At 45.9% G+C, this 16,545-nt stretch overlaps 1 protein-coding gene across 2 annotated transcripts in view; it reads left to right on the forward strand.

The window, feature by feature from the left end:
- SLC25A13 (solute carrier family 25 member 13) overlaps positions 1-16,545 on the forward strand; it is a 138,941-nt gene that overhangs the window by 33,932 nt on the left and 88,464 nt on the right. For both annotated transcript variants that reach the window (XM_075922333.1, XM_025180350.2), the window contains one exon: positions 3,470-3,523. In XM_075922333.1, the coding sequence (XP_075778448.1) occupies positions 3,470-3,523 (54 nt within the window). Of the gene's footprint in view, positions 1-3,469; positions 3,524-16,545 lie in introns of those variants that run through there.

The following is a 16,545-nucleotide window of genomic DNA, read 5'->3' on the forward strand; positions in this document are numbered from 1 at the left end:
AGCCAGAAATGACTAAAATACATCTTTGAATGGATCTATGAATACATCTATGACTGGGTTTGGACATTACTTGCTTTTTAGGCAAAACAATGAATGATGCAATCTGAAGCTGGTATTGCGTCATACATGATATGAATTGCATCATGTTATTCCTAGAAGTCATGGATGATGCAATCATAACGAAGCTTACATCACTCTGATGAACAAATTGCCATATATCAGCTCTAGAAATCATACAGTGTCGTGCTCTCTTATTTGTCAGTGTTTGATTTTGCAAAGGGACACATTTCTGTTTAGCCAAAGTGAGCAGAGATGCCTCGTACTTGTGTGAACAGTGCAGATAACTTCTGCTATGTTTGTGGTGAAGTGACTTTTGCATCACAAAAGCTCAGTATAACCACTGTGGTTTAAGAAAGCCTATCACCTTTATTTTGGCTGCAAAATTGGAGATCAGGACAAGAGGTGGGCCCCACACACATGCTGCAACACTTGCTTGGTCTGCAGACTGGATACACAAAGTACTGCTGTTTTCTCTGCGAATGGTATAGTCGTGCAAGAGATTCCCACTACATCAAGATAGATTGGCCACTCCGACAGTCATTGGAGCCTGGGAGGAAAAGTGTTCAGCATCCACCACTTGTTGAATCAAGGAAAATTTTGTTATCACCCTTACACATCAAGCTGGGTCTGATGAAGAACTTTGTCAAGGCCATGGACAAAACACAAGCAGCTTTCAAGTACCTCCGTGGAAAATTTCCAAGGTTAAGTGAAGCTAAGATAAAGGAAGGTGTCTTTGTTGGTCCTCAGATTCATGAACTTCTTCGCGATGATGCATTTGACCATGCACTGCATGGCAAGGAAAAGACGGCATGGAAAGCCTTCCAGTTAGTGGCAATAAATTTTCTCAGAAACAACAAGGCAGACAACTATAGGTTGTTGGTGGAAAACCTCCTCAAGGCATACAAAAGCCTTGGTTGCAACATGTCACTAAAGATACATTTTTTGCACTCTCATCTAGATTTTTTTCCACCGAACTGCGGAGCAGTGAGCGCCGAGCATGGCGAGCGATTTCACCAGGACATTGCAACAATGGAGAAACGCTATCAGGGCAAATGGAGCCCATCAATGTTTGCAGACTATTGCTGGACAGTGACAAGAGATGCTCCATTTAATGAATACAAGAGACAAGCCAAGAAGCACCAAGTAGACACTGAATAGGACTAAACTATGTACATAATAGTTTTTGCCTTTTGTTTCGTAATAAATTTTATTTATATAACCCTTTTGCTGATTTTTAAAGTATTACATAAACAGGACAGGTGAAATATTATCATGTAAAGCAACCATAAACACATGAAAAGATGTAGTTTTACAATTTATGATTAAAACTCTACTATCTACATAATATACACAGACGTAAAATGTAAAAACTTACATATCTTAGAAACAGTTGCCAATCAGTTGTTTTAATTGTCATATTTGAATTCAGCACATCAAAATACGTAATAAATAGCACATTTTATCTCTGAAGCAGACGACTTCTAAAAAATTGTAGACTAGTGTTACACGATATCTAACATCCCTAATAGGTATGCCCCCATTTTCCCTAGAACTAATAGGAAGGATTAGGGTGACAGACAGGCTGGGCTGTTCAGTTAAATGTTTGTTTAGCTGACAAGCAATAACTTATGATGTAGTTTCCAAATAGATGACCCGTTTTTACCTTCACAAGATTTTACTTGATATCGACATGATCTTGGTAACTAATTGACCATTCATTATCAGTGGGAAATAGGTCAATGGAGGGATGATAGGAGTTACTATAGAGAACTTTCTGGGTGTCTGGCTGATGAGTCTTGCCCACATGCTCAGGGTTTAGCTGATCGCCATATTTGGGGTCGGGAAGGAATTTTCCTCCAGGGTAGATTGGCAGAGGCCCTGGAGGTTTTTCTCCTTCCTCTGTAGCATGGGGTACAGATCACAGCTAGAGGATTCTCTGCATCTTGGGGTCTTCAAAGTATTTGAAGGCTTCAATATCTGAGATATAGGTGAGAGGATTATTCTAGGAGGGGTGGGTGAGATTTTGTGGCCTGCACTGTGCAGGGGGTCAGACTAGATGATCATAATGGTCCCTTCTGACCTTAAAGTCTATGAGTCTATGAGACTTGTATTTTCCTTTAATCCATAATGGATGAATCTGTCCAAAATGGGGCTGTCAGTTAATCACAGTTAATACCTGCATTTAACTCATAATAAAAAATCATTATTTTTAACAAACATTAATTGCACACCAGGGTACTATGCTCACCAGGCTGCTGCTGTGTGCTTCTGGGGCTGGGTGCCCCTCCACAGCTGCTCCTGCCCAAACTGCTTGCATGGTGCCAGGTGGGGCTGTGGGTGTAGTGGGACTGATGGCAGGGTGTACCTGGGAACAGGAAGGGCCTGTCTGCTGTTGCTGCATGAGGATCAGAGCCAGGGTGGGTGGACCAGGTCATCCTGCTCGGGGAGATGCCTGGAGCAAGAATTTTCCTCCTCTCCTTGCTGCTCTATAGCTGCCTGCAGCCTGTGGCTAGTCCTAACTCTCCCCCTGCTCCTCTTGCTTTTGAACTGCTGCTAGCCAGTTTGCTCCAGACTGGGAGCATCCTGTCTGCTGTGCAGAGCAGGGGGTGGGAGGTTGATGTTAGGGTGTCTCAATCCTTCCACCTGTGTACCTGATCTCTGCTGAGCTGGTGTGCCTATGCCTACCCCTTCACTGATGCCACTGATACAGAGGGAGCGGGGGGCGGGAGGGGAATGGGAGTTGGCACCAGTTCCCTACAAGCACCGGCCTTCACTTCCCCATCTGTTTATAAATATGTAGCCACTGAATAATCCAGCAGTTACACGTTTACACTAATACACTTTAACATCCCTACTGTGGCGTATCAAACTCTGGTGCAAGACCATACATTTTCAAATGATAGGACTTAGAAAGTAAATATTTCAGCCTGGTGTATGATTATAGTAGAGGATTAGGACAAAAGTTTTAATTCTATCCTTCCATTCCTTTCTGTTTTCCCTTGAGTAATTCATCAGTGTAAAGTGGGGATAATATGTCCTACAAAACACTTTGAAATCTTGAGATAATAGGTGCAGTAAGTGCAAAACTATGTGATGAGCATGGTATAAATGCTTAGTTACAGCAGATTAGTACTTTAGAGTGACTTGGTACTTTGGCAGATATGCAACCTATTAGTGCAGCTTCATGAATTGAAGAATGCATAGAAGAAACATTTGCAGCAAAAATGTTGAATTACTTAGCGTAAATGCTAAGTTAGTAAACATGGCCAACTAAATCAGTCACTAATTTACCTAAGGCGAACATTTATTTTAATCATTAATTCTATTATTTGAATTCTTCCTTTTTAAATGGCATGTTGACACCTTTTGTATAAAATATGCCTATTAATGAAAATATATTTACTTGTAGGTGGCTCTAACCAAGAGAGCTGATCCAGCTGAGTTGAAAACAATATTTTTGAAGGTATGTATAAAGTAAATATTTTTACCCTTTCTGACTAAAATTTTTATATCTTTGCTCCTTTATTGTAGCATTCAATTCTTGATGGTTTTTTTTCCAACCATTAATCATTCACTGTATTATTACCATGTTAGACTTAACTACAACTATCAAAATTGAACAATGCTCACCAAGAAGTCAAATACATTCTTGAGTGATTATTGTATTGGCCCAGGGAAATATTAATATCTTGGAAAGTGAGTGTTCAGAAAAAGGGAAGGGAGTTTCAAAAATGTTCCTCCACAGGGTAAAAATGCTGGTGAAGATGTGTTGCTCTTAGACCACTGAGTAAGTGGTTTTCTACCCTCCATGGTGTTACAGATCTGCATCTGGTCCCGTGGAGGTATGGTTAGGATCAGCACAGTGATTGCTATACTTGTCAGTTTCATGTTACTTCAGCATGGTGCCATGGAAATACTTGCAGGACCAGTGATCATCTTCCCCCAAGAATTTCAGAAATGGGACTTGAAAACTTAGAAAAATCACTATTTTTTTCCCCATCTCCTTAAGCAATAAGATTTAACTAAAAATGTACATTTCCTTATTTGTGTTCCCAAAATGAGCAGCATTTTATGATGGTATATCTTCATACCACTACTTCTGGCTTAAGACTTTATATGCACAAGTCTTATTAAGGATAAAATTTGCCAGGGGGTTTCATCGTACTTCTGCTTTCACATGCCTATCTATACTTAAACATCATTGTGTTAATGTATAGCAAATAGTGCTTAAGAAAAGAACCTCAAAGATACAAACATCGGAATTAGTGACCAGTCAACTGGACAGCATGGGAAACTGAAAGTAACCAATTAAGCAGCAGCAGAGACACCCCCCCCCCCCAAAAAAGGACAAATAAACTGCAGTACTATGCTTGTAGTGCATCTTAAAGGTAGGCACATCTGGGCTGCCTGTCTCTACACCCATTGAAAACTAGAAAATAAATAGATAAAGTAACTGAGATTGATTGATAGGCAAAGGTGTGAGCTCCCACAGACTGGTGGAGCAGGAATAGCACTGGGGTCTGGGCTTCTTTCCCGTAAGCCATAAGTGTTGCTTTCACCTTTCCTTCCATGGCAGGGAGGAGGAGGTCCTGTTTTATCTACTCACCCTAATCCCGAGTGGGGGGCAACCTTTTCTGGGTCAGTGAAAGAAGTACCTTTGGAACCTGGCTTGGAGTGTAAACTAGTGGAACCATAGCGGCATTTTGTTCAAAGTTACAAACATTTTAGAGTTATGGACAACCTCCATTTCCAAGGTGTCCGTAAATCTCTGGTTCTACTGTAATTGTTTGTGTATACAGATGGAAGCCTCTTTTTCAAAATTTGGCTATAAGTCTAATTTAAAGGTACAGAACAAAACAGTTCAGTTGAGATGTTACATCAGCTGATCTAAAGTGGCTATAGAAATACAGCAAGATTGCTGTAAAAGAAGAAATATATGCAAATCTTGGAAAACCGATAACTGAGTTGTAGGTGCAACAGAATTACCACCTCTGTTTTGCTTCCTAGTGAAAAGGGGCTCTGAAAAAGGAAGTGTGAAATACACTGTTACCTTTTTTCTTTAGTCCCTGTAAGCTAGCTGGCTTAGCCCTGGGCCCCAGACCTGTGCTCTGGCTTGTAAACTTGTAAAATGCCCAGCAGTCCCCTTTAAATCCCTGGCCCGGTATACAGGATGGGCCCAGCAAACAGACACAAACAAGTAGTAGTTCAACGGCCGATAAGTCCAGGCCCAGGTTCAGTGCAGGCCAGCAACACAAATGGAGTTCCACAGTTATTAAGGCCCAGGCCCTGGTTCAGGGAGGGCAGCAACACAAACACAGTTCCCCAGGCAAGAGAGGGGAGGGAGAAACTGCCTGCAACATGCTGACCCACTCTAAAGTTCTATAAGATCAGCCTGACAAGTCGTCGGCTTCCCCTAGGCCACTTTCTGACTTCCCCTTGGTATCTACCTGCCCCCACATGGGCTGCTGGCTCTCAGGGTCATCTTAATCTGCACCCTCTGGCAGGGTAAAGAATGTCTTCTCTTCAATCAGGGGCCCGGTGGTCCAGACCTCAGCCTCTGCAAGATAGCTTGGGAGCTCAGGGCAGGCCTCTGCTTCCTCCAGGAGCTTTATTGAGCTTCTGAGCTGTGCTTTTATACCCCTCACCCTGCCCCTTGGCTTCCAGGTAGTTAAAGGGGCGGGACTGGATCCATCCCACGCAGGTTTAGAGAGGAGTTCTTCCCCCTTAGGGTCCATGAGTGGGCACCCTGGCTCACTACAGTCCCTGACCCAGAAAAGCACTTACACATGAAACTAGTCTCATTGATTTCACCCTCATTTCTCATATGATTAATGCTAAGTACGTGCTTATGTATTTTGGTTGGATTATTATCCTTGGCTGCAGTTAACATATTTTTTACAAAAATAATGCACTAGGTCTTAACAGTACAGTGGATATACAATAATTCCTCATTTAACACTATAGATATGTTTCAGAAAGTGATCATGTTAAGTGAAAACGTGTTATGCGGGGTCAATTTTCCCATTGAAAATAATGGAAAAGTTGAGGGTTGCGTTTCAAGTGGTGGTGTCTGTTGGGACTGGGACATAAGGTTGAGGGGGAGAGGGGACTGGGTTACAGCAGGGAGGGGAGGTGTTTTTAGCTCTGGGGAAGGGAAGAGGTGAAGAGGGGAGGGGGATTGGGTTGGGAGTATTCCCCTGTGACGGGTCTGCTGGGACCTGCAGTGTGTTCGGTGAGAGTGGGTAGGGGGGGTTGCTAGGGAATGGCGCGGCGAGAGGCGAACCCTCCGCAGCTTTGCAAGGAGGCAGGGGAAGCCCTTTGCAGCTGCCAGCGACGGGCCCGCTGGGGAAACCCAGCCACCAGCCTGCAAGTGGGGATGGAGGAGAGGGAGCAAGGCATCCAGTGAGGGGGAGTCAGCAGGGAACGACGCGGTGAGTGGCGAACCCTCCGCCACTTTGCAGGGAGCCCAGAAGCCCCACGCAGCCTCTGGCAATGAGCCGGCCGGAGAAATCAGTTATTCCGGGGACAGTCGTGTAATTCAAAAAACATTCCCTAAAAAAAAAATCATGCTATTGCGAAAGCGTGTTAAGCAGGCACATGTTAAATGAGGAATTACTGTATCAGTATATAGCTAGTGCTTCCCTATGGAAAAAAGTAGGAATGTGTAATGAGCAGGAAGGATTTGGATGCAGAGAAAAATTTCCCTTCAGATAAGTTTATACAGGTAGAGTGGGAGAGATGGTAAGATGGAGTGATTTCTTGAATGTTATCTTCTTTTACAAAGGTGTTAAAAGACACACATACAAATACAGGCAGTCCCCGGGTTACATACAAGATAGGGACTGTAGGTTTGTTCTTAAGTTGAATCTGTATGTAAGTCGAAACTGGCGTCCAGATTCAGCCGCTGCTGAAACTGATCAGTTTCAACCGCGGCTGAATCTGGACGCCAGTTCTGACTTACATACAGATTCAACTTAAGAAACCCAGGCATCCCCAAGTCAGCTGCTGCTGAAACTGATCAGCGGCTGATTCCAGGAAGCCTGGGGCAGAGCAACTCTGCCTCGGGCTTCCTGTATTCAGCCGCTGGTCAGTTTCAGCAGCGGCTGACTTGGGGACGCCTGGGGCAGAACAGCTGGGGTGCTGCTGGGTTGCTCCAGTAGCACGGCTCCTCGGCGCTACTGGAGCAACCCAGCAGCACCCCAGCTGCTCTGCCCCAGGTGTCCTGATTCAGCTGCTGCTGAAACTGACCAGCAGCGGCTGAATCAGGATGCCTGGGGCAGAGCAGCTGGGGTGCTGCCGGGTTGGTCCGGAGCGGCGCTGCGGGACCAACCCGGCAGCCCCCAGCTGCTCTACCCCAGGGGTAGGCAAGCAAAGCCTGGTCTGCTGGGGGGGGGGCACTAGCTGCTGCACCCCCCCCCCCCCAGCAGACCAGGGAGACGGGGGTGGCGGGACCGCCCAAGTCCTCCACGGCTTTGCTCCGTCTCCCTGGTCTGCTGACCTGGGAGACGCGGAGCAAAGCCGCAGAGCATGCGGGCAGTGGGACAGTCCAGGCGCGCCGCGGCTGTCCCACTGCTGGCGTGCTCCGAGGCTTTGCTCCCCATCTCCCTGGTCTGCTGGTCGGGAGACGGGGAGCAAAGCTGCGGAGCACGCCCGCAGGGGGACAGCTCAAGCGCGCCTGGGCTGTCCCGCTGCGGGCGTGCTCCAAGACTTTGCTCCCCGTCTCCCTGCAGACCAGGGAGACGGGGAGCAGCTTTTCTTGCCCCGGAGGACGGGGGCGGTGGACCGCGGCGCATCTGGGCGTCCCGCCGCTCCTGTCCTCCGGGGCGAGAAAAGCCCCGTTCATAACTGCGGATCCGACATAGTCGGATCCGCGTAACTCGGGGACTGCCTGTACTCAACTCTACCCAACCCCATTTCCTTCATGAGCTCATTGTAGACTCTTGTGAGTTATAACTGTGGGGCAAATGGGGAGATACAAGTGCCCATTTATGTACTTATGCACCTGAAACTAAACATTGTTATGAAAAGTGAGCCATAGAAGATTGTATCAGTACTGGTATCTCTCAAGAAAGGGAAAAAGCTCTGTCAGGAGAACTGGTATTCTGGGAGGTGTTCTTGTGTAAGAATAATTAGCGGTGCCAAGCCAGAAGGAGTCCACTGATTTTTATAGCAAGAGTTACTCCTGGGGGAATTCTGTGCCAAAAAATTAAAAATTCTATGCACAATATTTTAAAATTCTGCACATTTTATTTGTCTACATAACACTGCGTAATCATGCCAGTTTCGATTATTTTGGTAATTTATTTCAAAATATCTGTTCTCAAGTATATCTGTATCAATACAGACACAAAAAAATAATTCTCCCAGTAGTAGAGAGTTAAAGAAACTCATATAATGACTATAACAACCCAGTTCCTGTTTCTCTGCCTCTCATGCCCACCACTCAGGCCCAGAGCCCCGCCATGTCCCTGTCTTTCCCCCCCTGCATCCAGATACCTGCATCATCTATCCCCCCCCCCCACCTGGGGGATCCAGATGGAGAACCAGGCTGGTGGTTGGTCCCAGGATTGCATGGAGTTTCCTGTGCACTGCCTTTTCCTTTTGTCAGGCTGGAAATTGTAGCTGCTAGGAATCCTCTAGCTCCCTCTTTCTCTCCCAGCAATGTCTTTTATGTGCAAGCTGGCCCCTCATGTCAGTTAGCAACACTGCAGCCCATTTCTGTGGGGGGAAAAAGGAAATTCTGTATGCCTAATGTTAATTTCTGTAAAATTCTGCATTGTGCAGTGAGGCAGAATTCCTCCAGGATAAAGCGTGGGAAGAAGAAATGTGTTCCACAAACATTTTGCTCACAATAAAGCAGAAAGTGCTACACTACTCGTTGAGATGGAAGAGTGAGGGCATCACATTGTTATACTGCATACAAGTTATGGCCACAAATCTTAATTAAGCTGCCTCTTAAGAATGTAACTGATGGGACCAATCTGTTTGTCTCTCAATACCGAGGGATTTTTATCTATGAATATAATTTAACTGTAATTTTTTCATATTACACTTGAGTTAAATAATCTTTGCCATATAATGTACTATAGTATATATACACTATAGAAATAAATATAGCTATCAAATTAAATGCTTCACATAACACAACCTAAATGCTTAGTTGTTTATAATCCATTTTGCCATTTGCAATTAAAAGAAAAAAATGCTGAGTAAAATGTTTTAAAGTCTTCTAAAAATGTGGCTGAACTGGTTAATGTGTCACAATCTGAAATGTATGGAAATAAGTTACCAAAAAACTATTAAGTATTATTATATTAAATCAAATCCTCTGTGTATATAATTGCCAAAGTAGAGAAAAGAGAAGACTGTGAAGAACCGTATTTTTTATGCCTCTGTTCCAAAACCGATAGAATTGAGGTTTTTTCCCTTTGTTATGAAAATTTCCAAGAGTAACTCTACTTTTTATATCTGTTCTACCATAACCCCTATGAGATTAGTCAAAATGAGCAAGCTGACATTTTTCAAGGTCATTTTCTATATGTAGTACAGAGTACGTGATTGTATTTCAAATACGTGAGTAAATCATAGTGACAATAAATGGGGACACTGAACCCCTGTGCTGTGTTCTGTTGAGTGTCCTAGCAGGGAGTCAGCCTGGAAGAAAAAATGACATCTAGAACCATATATTGGCTGATTTATTTGATTTGTTTCTCAATAACAGTTGTGTTAAAAGATTTTGAGACTGGGATTCTTAGAAATTGTTTTCTCGTTTGAAATCAATGATCTGCTAGTTCTTATACAACTGGAAATTCTTCCCAGCATCTCAGCTAGTGAGCGTGCTTTAAAAACAAGTATCTATTGAAATATAAATCCAGTAATGCTAACTAGCCAATGTAAGTTAGTTCCTCGTTTTGTATCATTTTTGCCAATGTAAAACACTTACCTTAGGATATTATTGTACTTGTATAGCATTAGAAAAAATATATATATACTCCTAATTGTCGGAGGGATGCCAAAGTAGAGGTAGCTTGAGTAGACCCTACCAGTACTCTGCAGGCTCCGGTATGGCTCTGTGAAATGAGCTGGTGGTTTTGTTCCCCTGAAAGACATGGCAAAGTAAAACAAAATGCATGTCTGTTATAGGGATGTGAAAGTGTAACTATGTATATGATTAACTGATGAGTCTGGGCTCATCGTTAACATTTGTGATTACACATAGGCTCCCGGGGAGCCGCCTGCCTACCCATGTGGCTGCCTCTGTATCAGAGGTATTAGCATGGAGGGGAGGAGAGGTAGGAGCTCTGTTGCATACAGGCAGCTGGCTTCCTGGCGAGCTGACTACAGCCTCACGTGTAACTGCTCAAATTTTTAGCAGTTATATGGTTACTTAAACGCATTTTAACATCCCTAGTCTTTGAAGTACGGTACAAAATAGTTATAGACACCTCATTTATTTTATTACTTCAGTGTGGGAAAGCACAATAGGGAATTGTAGTAATATTTTATCATCCCATTTAAAAATAAATAAGTTTCTTTCCTGTTCAGCAAATTTGTTATCCTGGTATAGATCTCTTTTCTTTGAAGCAAACATACGGTGTCATAAATGCTGTATAGATTTTTTTTTTTAACCATTGTGTTAAATTTGCTTTCTACTTAAAACTTTTTATAGCTAATCTGAGGAATAAGGCCATATTTACCTGTAATACATGTTGCATCCTGACACAAAATTACCTAGATTGGGGCATTAACTTAGTTTTGGAAGGATAGGGAACACAGTGGTGACAAGAAGAGGAAATCTTATAGCAGAAATATTATTTTTGTTAAAATACTTGCCCCTCATTGCTTGGAATCTCTGAAGGCTCACCTGTTTGGCCATAACTAGTACTGTTGCAGGAGTGGTATGCTGCGTATTTAACAAACATTGATACCGAGGATACTATCCCCTTCTTTGTTACTCTCCTGCTGTTTGGGAGTTCCCAGTCTCCTGTTTTTGAATGTATGAGGTCTCCACTTCTGTGTACTTGATTTCTTCATTCATATTTTTTTTCTTTTGGAGAGTCTCTGGGTTTAATTCCTCATTGCAGAGGAAAAAGCAATATATTGATGTCAAACTTACGCCAAGGAAGATAATATATACAGTAATGCCACGTTTTTTTCTTTTTGTAGTATGCATTTTGGTTGTGGTGTGTGTCTGGTTCGTTACTCTGAAACAAACTAATGTATTTCAGAACAGCATCCTCTCAGTGATGTTTTTCTGGAATAGATAAATTATACTGGAATAACTCTGTTGGTCAATTTCTCTCTGTAGGAAAAGTCTAAGATACAACACCATATGAATAGGTGTGGAAAAATCAGGCCCTTACTGATTTCTATCCTCTTATTTATATTTCTAAACTTTCTGCATACATCCTATTTAAACATTTCTGCTGTTCATTCAGTATTCTACATTTCATTTAGAGTTACAACTTTTACATGAATAAACCATGAATGTTTTTTTAAAACCAAAAGTAAAATCTTGAGTGAATAAACATTGTTATCTATGCTAATAAAATGACTCACTGGAAAAGGAGGGATATTCACAGCACAGTATCTGACTTTTTGTAACTATTTCCTGCTAAACTGAGACTACATAACTGGCTAAAGATTTCTTGTCATGTTCTGTTACACCAGGGATGGGAAACCTCAGGCCCTGGGTCTGGATGTGGCCCCCAGCTTGCCTGGATCTGGCCCCCGAGGCTCAGGACCCCCCCAGCATTGAGGAGGCTATGCTGATACTTCAGCCCCCTACCGCAGCACCGCAGAGCTAGAGCACACAAAATCTACTGGGAAGGGCTTCCCCCTCACCCAGGCTTTGGTGGGAGGAGAATGTTGGGAGTGACTTTCTACTTCTCAGTCGGGGACCACATCAGTGAGGAGTTTTTTTTTCTCATTCGTGTGCAGCCCCTGACTAATTTTTCTGTCGGTCAGTGACCCCCAGCCCAAAAACAGTTCCCCACCTCTGTGTGTAATTCTGGTGTGGGTTTATCTGTGGAAGATGACTCCAAGGAAGCGCTATTCCAGAGCTTGAACAGTCGCGAACAGCTGATTCATGGTGTTCCAGCGTGGGGGGTGGCGGAGGAGTTGTGATTGAGTATGAATCAGGCGATTTATGATGCTCTGAATATGCTGGGAGGGAGGGAGAGAGAGGAGTAAAGACATGTGGTACACCAGTGCCCTGGTGTGGGAGAGATGCATTCGGGACGGTGGCAGACTGGAGGTCTGTGGGCTGCAGGTGGAACCCCAGTGGGCTGCATATGGCCCGCAGGCTGAAGTTTCCCCACCACTGCCATATGCTATCTCCCCGTTGGGCAAAACACGTAAGCCTTGGTTCAGGAAATAATCCTTTTTTAGGAAGGTCATTAAATCGCATTCTTAAGACCATTGTACGTTAATAGAATTTAAGCATGTGCTTCATCAGTGTCTTCCTGAATCAAGACCTTATAATTGCAGAATTATATACTGTTTCTATGCTAAATGTGTAAGAATTGCTGATATTTCTGTTTTTTATCTTTTGACTTGGAACATATTTATTGTGCTTCGGGCTAATATCTGTTACTTTCTTCTTTGAGTGCTTGCTTGTGACCATTCCGCTCTAGATGTGCATGTGCCACATGTCCAGATTGTCGAAGAGTTTTCTCTGATCAGTACTTGTTGGGCCAGCCGGGGAGCCCCCTGGAGTGGCACTGCTTTAGCAGTGCATATATATCCCTGCTGGCCCTCCACCCCTTCCGTTCCTTCTTACTGCACCTGGTGGTCCTTGGAGCTCTTATCTCACTTGCTTGCAAGTGCTTTCCAGAGGTATTCATACATTCTTAGTAGTTAGTTAGCACTTAGATGAGTCCCTTTGTTCCCTTGAAGCTACTCTTCCTGTTAATAGTTCATTACGTGGTTCTTATAATTATAGTTAGCTAGTGTTTGTGTTGTGTTGGGGTTTGCCCATTGCACCCCTTCCTGCCCGGTGTCTGGGACATGCCAGGGCCTCATGGCTTTAAGCACTGCGTGGACTGTGCTAAGCCTATGTCTTGTGGCGACCTGCACGATTCTGCTTAAAGTGATTGAGTGAGGCCCACGTTTCAGCCATCTGCAAGATCTGAAGTGGTTTTAAGCCCTGGACTCAGAGTGAGAGATTCACGCTTAAAAATACTCCTAACGTAATCGGCACTTCACCCGGCCATCATGGATTGCACTGGAGTCCTGCAACGCACCGCCCTCAGTGCAGGAGGCCCCAGAGTTCTCGGGTGCCTTGTTGGCATCGAGGCGCCCTTTGGCTTGGCACCGCTCGCAATCACTGGTGCTACATAAGAAGAAGTGGATGGAGAAGGCACTTCGCGGCCCCGACACACACCTGCACCAGCGCATAGCCAGTCGAGTGTGACCAGTGGATGCAGTGCAGAGGAGGAGCCAGTGCTTGTTGATGGGCCCTCTACGCCAGACACCTTTGAAGCAGTGTGGGAGCTAATAGAGTTGACCATGAGCTCACCCTTGCCATCGCCAAGACACTGAGATGAGCCCCAAGCCCGCACCATGTCAACGGCACCGGACTCTGGCAGGCGCTTGAGCATAGCATCAGCTCTGGCCCTGTCTGCATCCATGGGCTTGGTAGCACATGCAGCACTGCACTCCCCAGTGTTTACGTCAACGCTGGCACCGGTGGCCCCCAGGGTGCCAGAGGCCACGCTCTTGCAAGAGAGCTCAGCTTCCAGTGTCCTTAGGTTGCACTACTGGGATATGTCACTGGAACAGCTGATGCCCCCATCGCCAGTTGGGCACCAAAGCAAGCTGGCAGTGATGGTTTGGCATGTGGCACCACACCGTTCCCCAGGCCCTTCCTCAGCCCTGCCTTGGTCAGAGTCCGACTACTCCACAGACTCGGATGTGGAGTAGGTACGCTCTCACGTTCCCGGACCTGGCGACAATTCCACTCAAGGCACCACTCAGGCTCCTGGCACCGTTCCAGGTCCTGGCGCCATTTCTACAAGCCGCACCACAACTCCTCGAGCCAGTCCTTCCAGCAATCCTGGCCCCCTCAGTGGCAGCAGTTGGAGCAATGGCCTTTCTGGACCCCATTGGTTTATCATCAGGCCCAAGGGAGCTTTCCCTCTGTTGTCAGTTCTTGGCATTCAGGGCCTTGGGTCCCACCCTTGGCCATGTCATTACGCAGGGCTCCAGCACAGGATCAGGCCTCAGCCATGGTAAATCCCCCCAGACCTTTCATTGGAGGGAACTGGAGATCAGGGTCCCTTGACCCAACTGGCTCCCACCCAGACCTCGGAGCGGCCACAACGGTATGAGGTCTCGACACTACGCGAGTACTCGTCATCCTTCCCAGATGAGGCCCTGAGGCTGGCCTCCCTATCGACGCCAGCAATAGATTCACGAGCCCACCAGGAACTCCTCAGGAGACTGGTACAGAGTCTGGGAGTGCAGCTTGAGCAGGCTTCAGATGTTCCGGTGGATATCCTCAGCTTAGAGGTCCCATCTTGCATGCCACTGTCCCTGAACAAAACTGATTACTAAAGCTCTATGGTAAATGCCAACATCCATACCGCCCCTGTTCCCCGGGCAGGTCATGAGCACCTGTTCTTCCACCCATCACTGGGCTCGATAGTGGTGCAAGCTGCAAACCACCAAGAGCGGCAGGGACAACCTGCTCCTACCCCAGAGAATAGGAAAGGCCAAGCAGTCGGACCCATTGGGCCGCAAGGCTATGCCTCTGGGGATCTCCTGCTCAGGATTGCTAAGCAACAGGTGCTCCTGAGCAGGTATGTCTTCAATTCCTGGGCGGCAATGGATAACTTTAGAGAGTTGCTGCCCCAGGACAGGAATATAAGGCCTTGTCAGAGGAAGGCAAGGTCATGTCCCATGTGGCACTCCAGGCAGCCTTGGACTCTGCGGATGTGGCCACCCACATCATGGTGACCGGCCTGGTCTTGTGGAGATGCACATTGCTCCAAGTGTCTGGCATTCCACCCGAAGTCCAGATCACAATCCAGGACCTGCCGTTTGAGGGGGCAGGCCTGTTTTCAGAGCAGACTGACACCAGCCTCCACGGGTTAAAAGACTCCAGGGCAAACCTCAAGTCCCTTGGCATCCACACCCGTGCCCCGCAGAGGCGCTCCCTCCCTACGGCCCCATCCCACCCTTTCCAACAAGGGAAGAGGTCAGACTTCTCCAGGCAGAGAGGCTGTAATAATAATAGAAACGGCAGGCAGCCATCCCACTCCTTGTCAGACCGGGGAGCGGGCCCTCGAACAAGGCTCAGGGCCCCAGGCTGAATCTTTGAAGGTGTGAGTGGGGACAGCGCACCAGTCTCAAACCAGCGGCTCTTTGCCAACCACTTTTCCCCTTTCCACAGTGGACCAAAGGGTCCTGGATACGGTAAAAAGCATCTATTTCATTCCGTTCTGCTCGACCCCCTCTTGCACTCTCCTACTCTGTCCCTCTTCATGGACCCCTCTCACGAGCACCTACGAAGGTTAGAGGTGCAACAGCTTCTCGATCTGGGGGCTGTGGAGGAAGTTCCTCAAGGGGAGGGTTTTCTACTCCTGGTATTTCTTGGTCCCAAAGGCCCAGGGCGGCTTTCGCTCTATCCTGGACTTAAGAGTACGTCTAGACTACATGCCTCTGTTGTCAGAGGCATGTAGATTAGGCTACCAGACATAGTAAAATGAAGCGGCAATTTAAATAATCGCCGCTTCACTTAAATTTACATGGCTACCGCGCTGAGCCGACAAACAGCTGAGGTATACCTGGGTGGTCGACAAATACCTTTGATGTCGACCCCCGCGCGATCCAGACTGATCAGCTGTTTGTCGGCTCAGCGCGGCAGCCATGTAAATTTAAATGAAGCGGCGATTATTTAAATCGCCGCTTCATTTTACTATGTCTGGTAGCCTAATCTACATGCCTCTGGCGACAGAGGCATGTAGTCTAGACGTACCCTAAGAGGCCTCAACACTTTCATAGTAAAGTTAAATTTCAACATGGTAACGTTGGCCTTGATCATCCTTTCCCTAGCCACAGGAGACTGGTATGCTGCTCTGGATCTCAAAGACACTTACTACCACATTTTGATTGCATCCTTATACCAACAATTCCTTCACTTTTTACGGTGGGACATGGTCATTATCTGTTTATGGATCTCCCCTTTGGCCTTTCTATGGTCTCCAGGGTGTTCACAAAATGTATGGCAGTGGTGGCCCCATTCCTGAAGAAGCACAGATTCTAGGTCTACCCCATACCTAGATGATTTTCTTATAAAGGGTTCTTCCCCTTTTCAGGTTTTAGAACACACATCCCTTGTTAGGGAGACCTTTCTCAGATTGGACCTTATCCTAAGCAAGGCCAGTCCACCTTGACCCCCACTCAAAGGATAGAATTTGCGGGGGCCTTTCTGGATGCAACAGGCCAGGGCTTCCTTGCCCGTGATGCAATTCAGGGCAATAC

This window comes from Pelodiscus sinensis, chromosome 2 (genome assembly GCF_049634645.1).
Source record: "Pelodiscus sinensis isolate JC-2024 chromosome 2, ASM4963464v1, whole genome shotgun sequence".
In the NCBI taxonomy this organism is placed as follows: Eukaryota; Metazoa; Chordata; order Testudines; family Trionychidae; genus Pelodiscus; species Pelodiscus sinensis.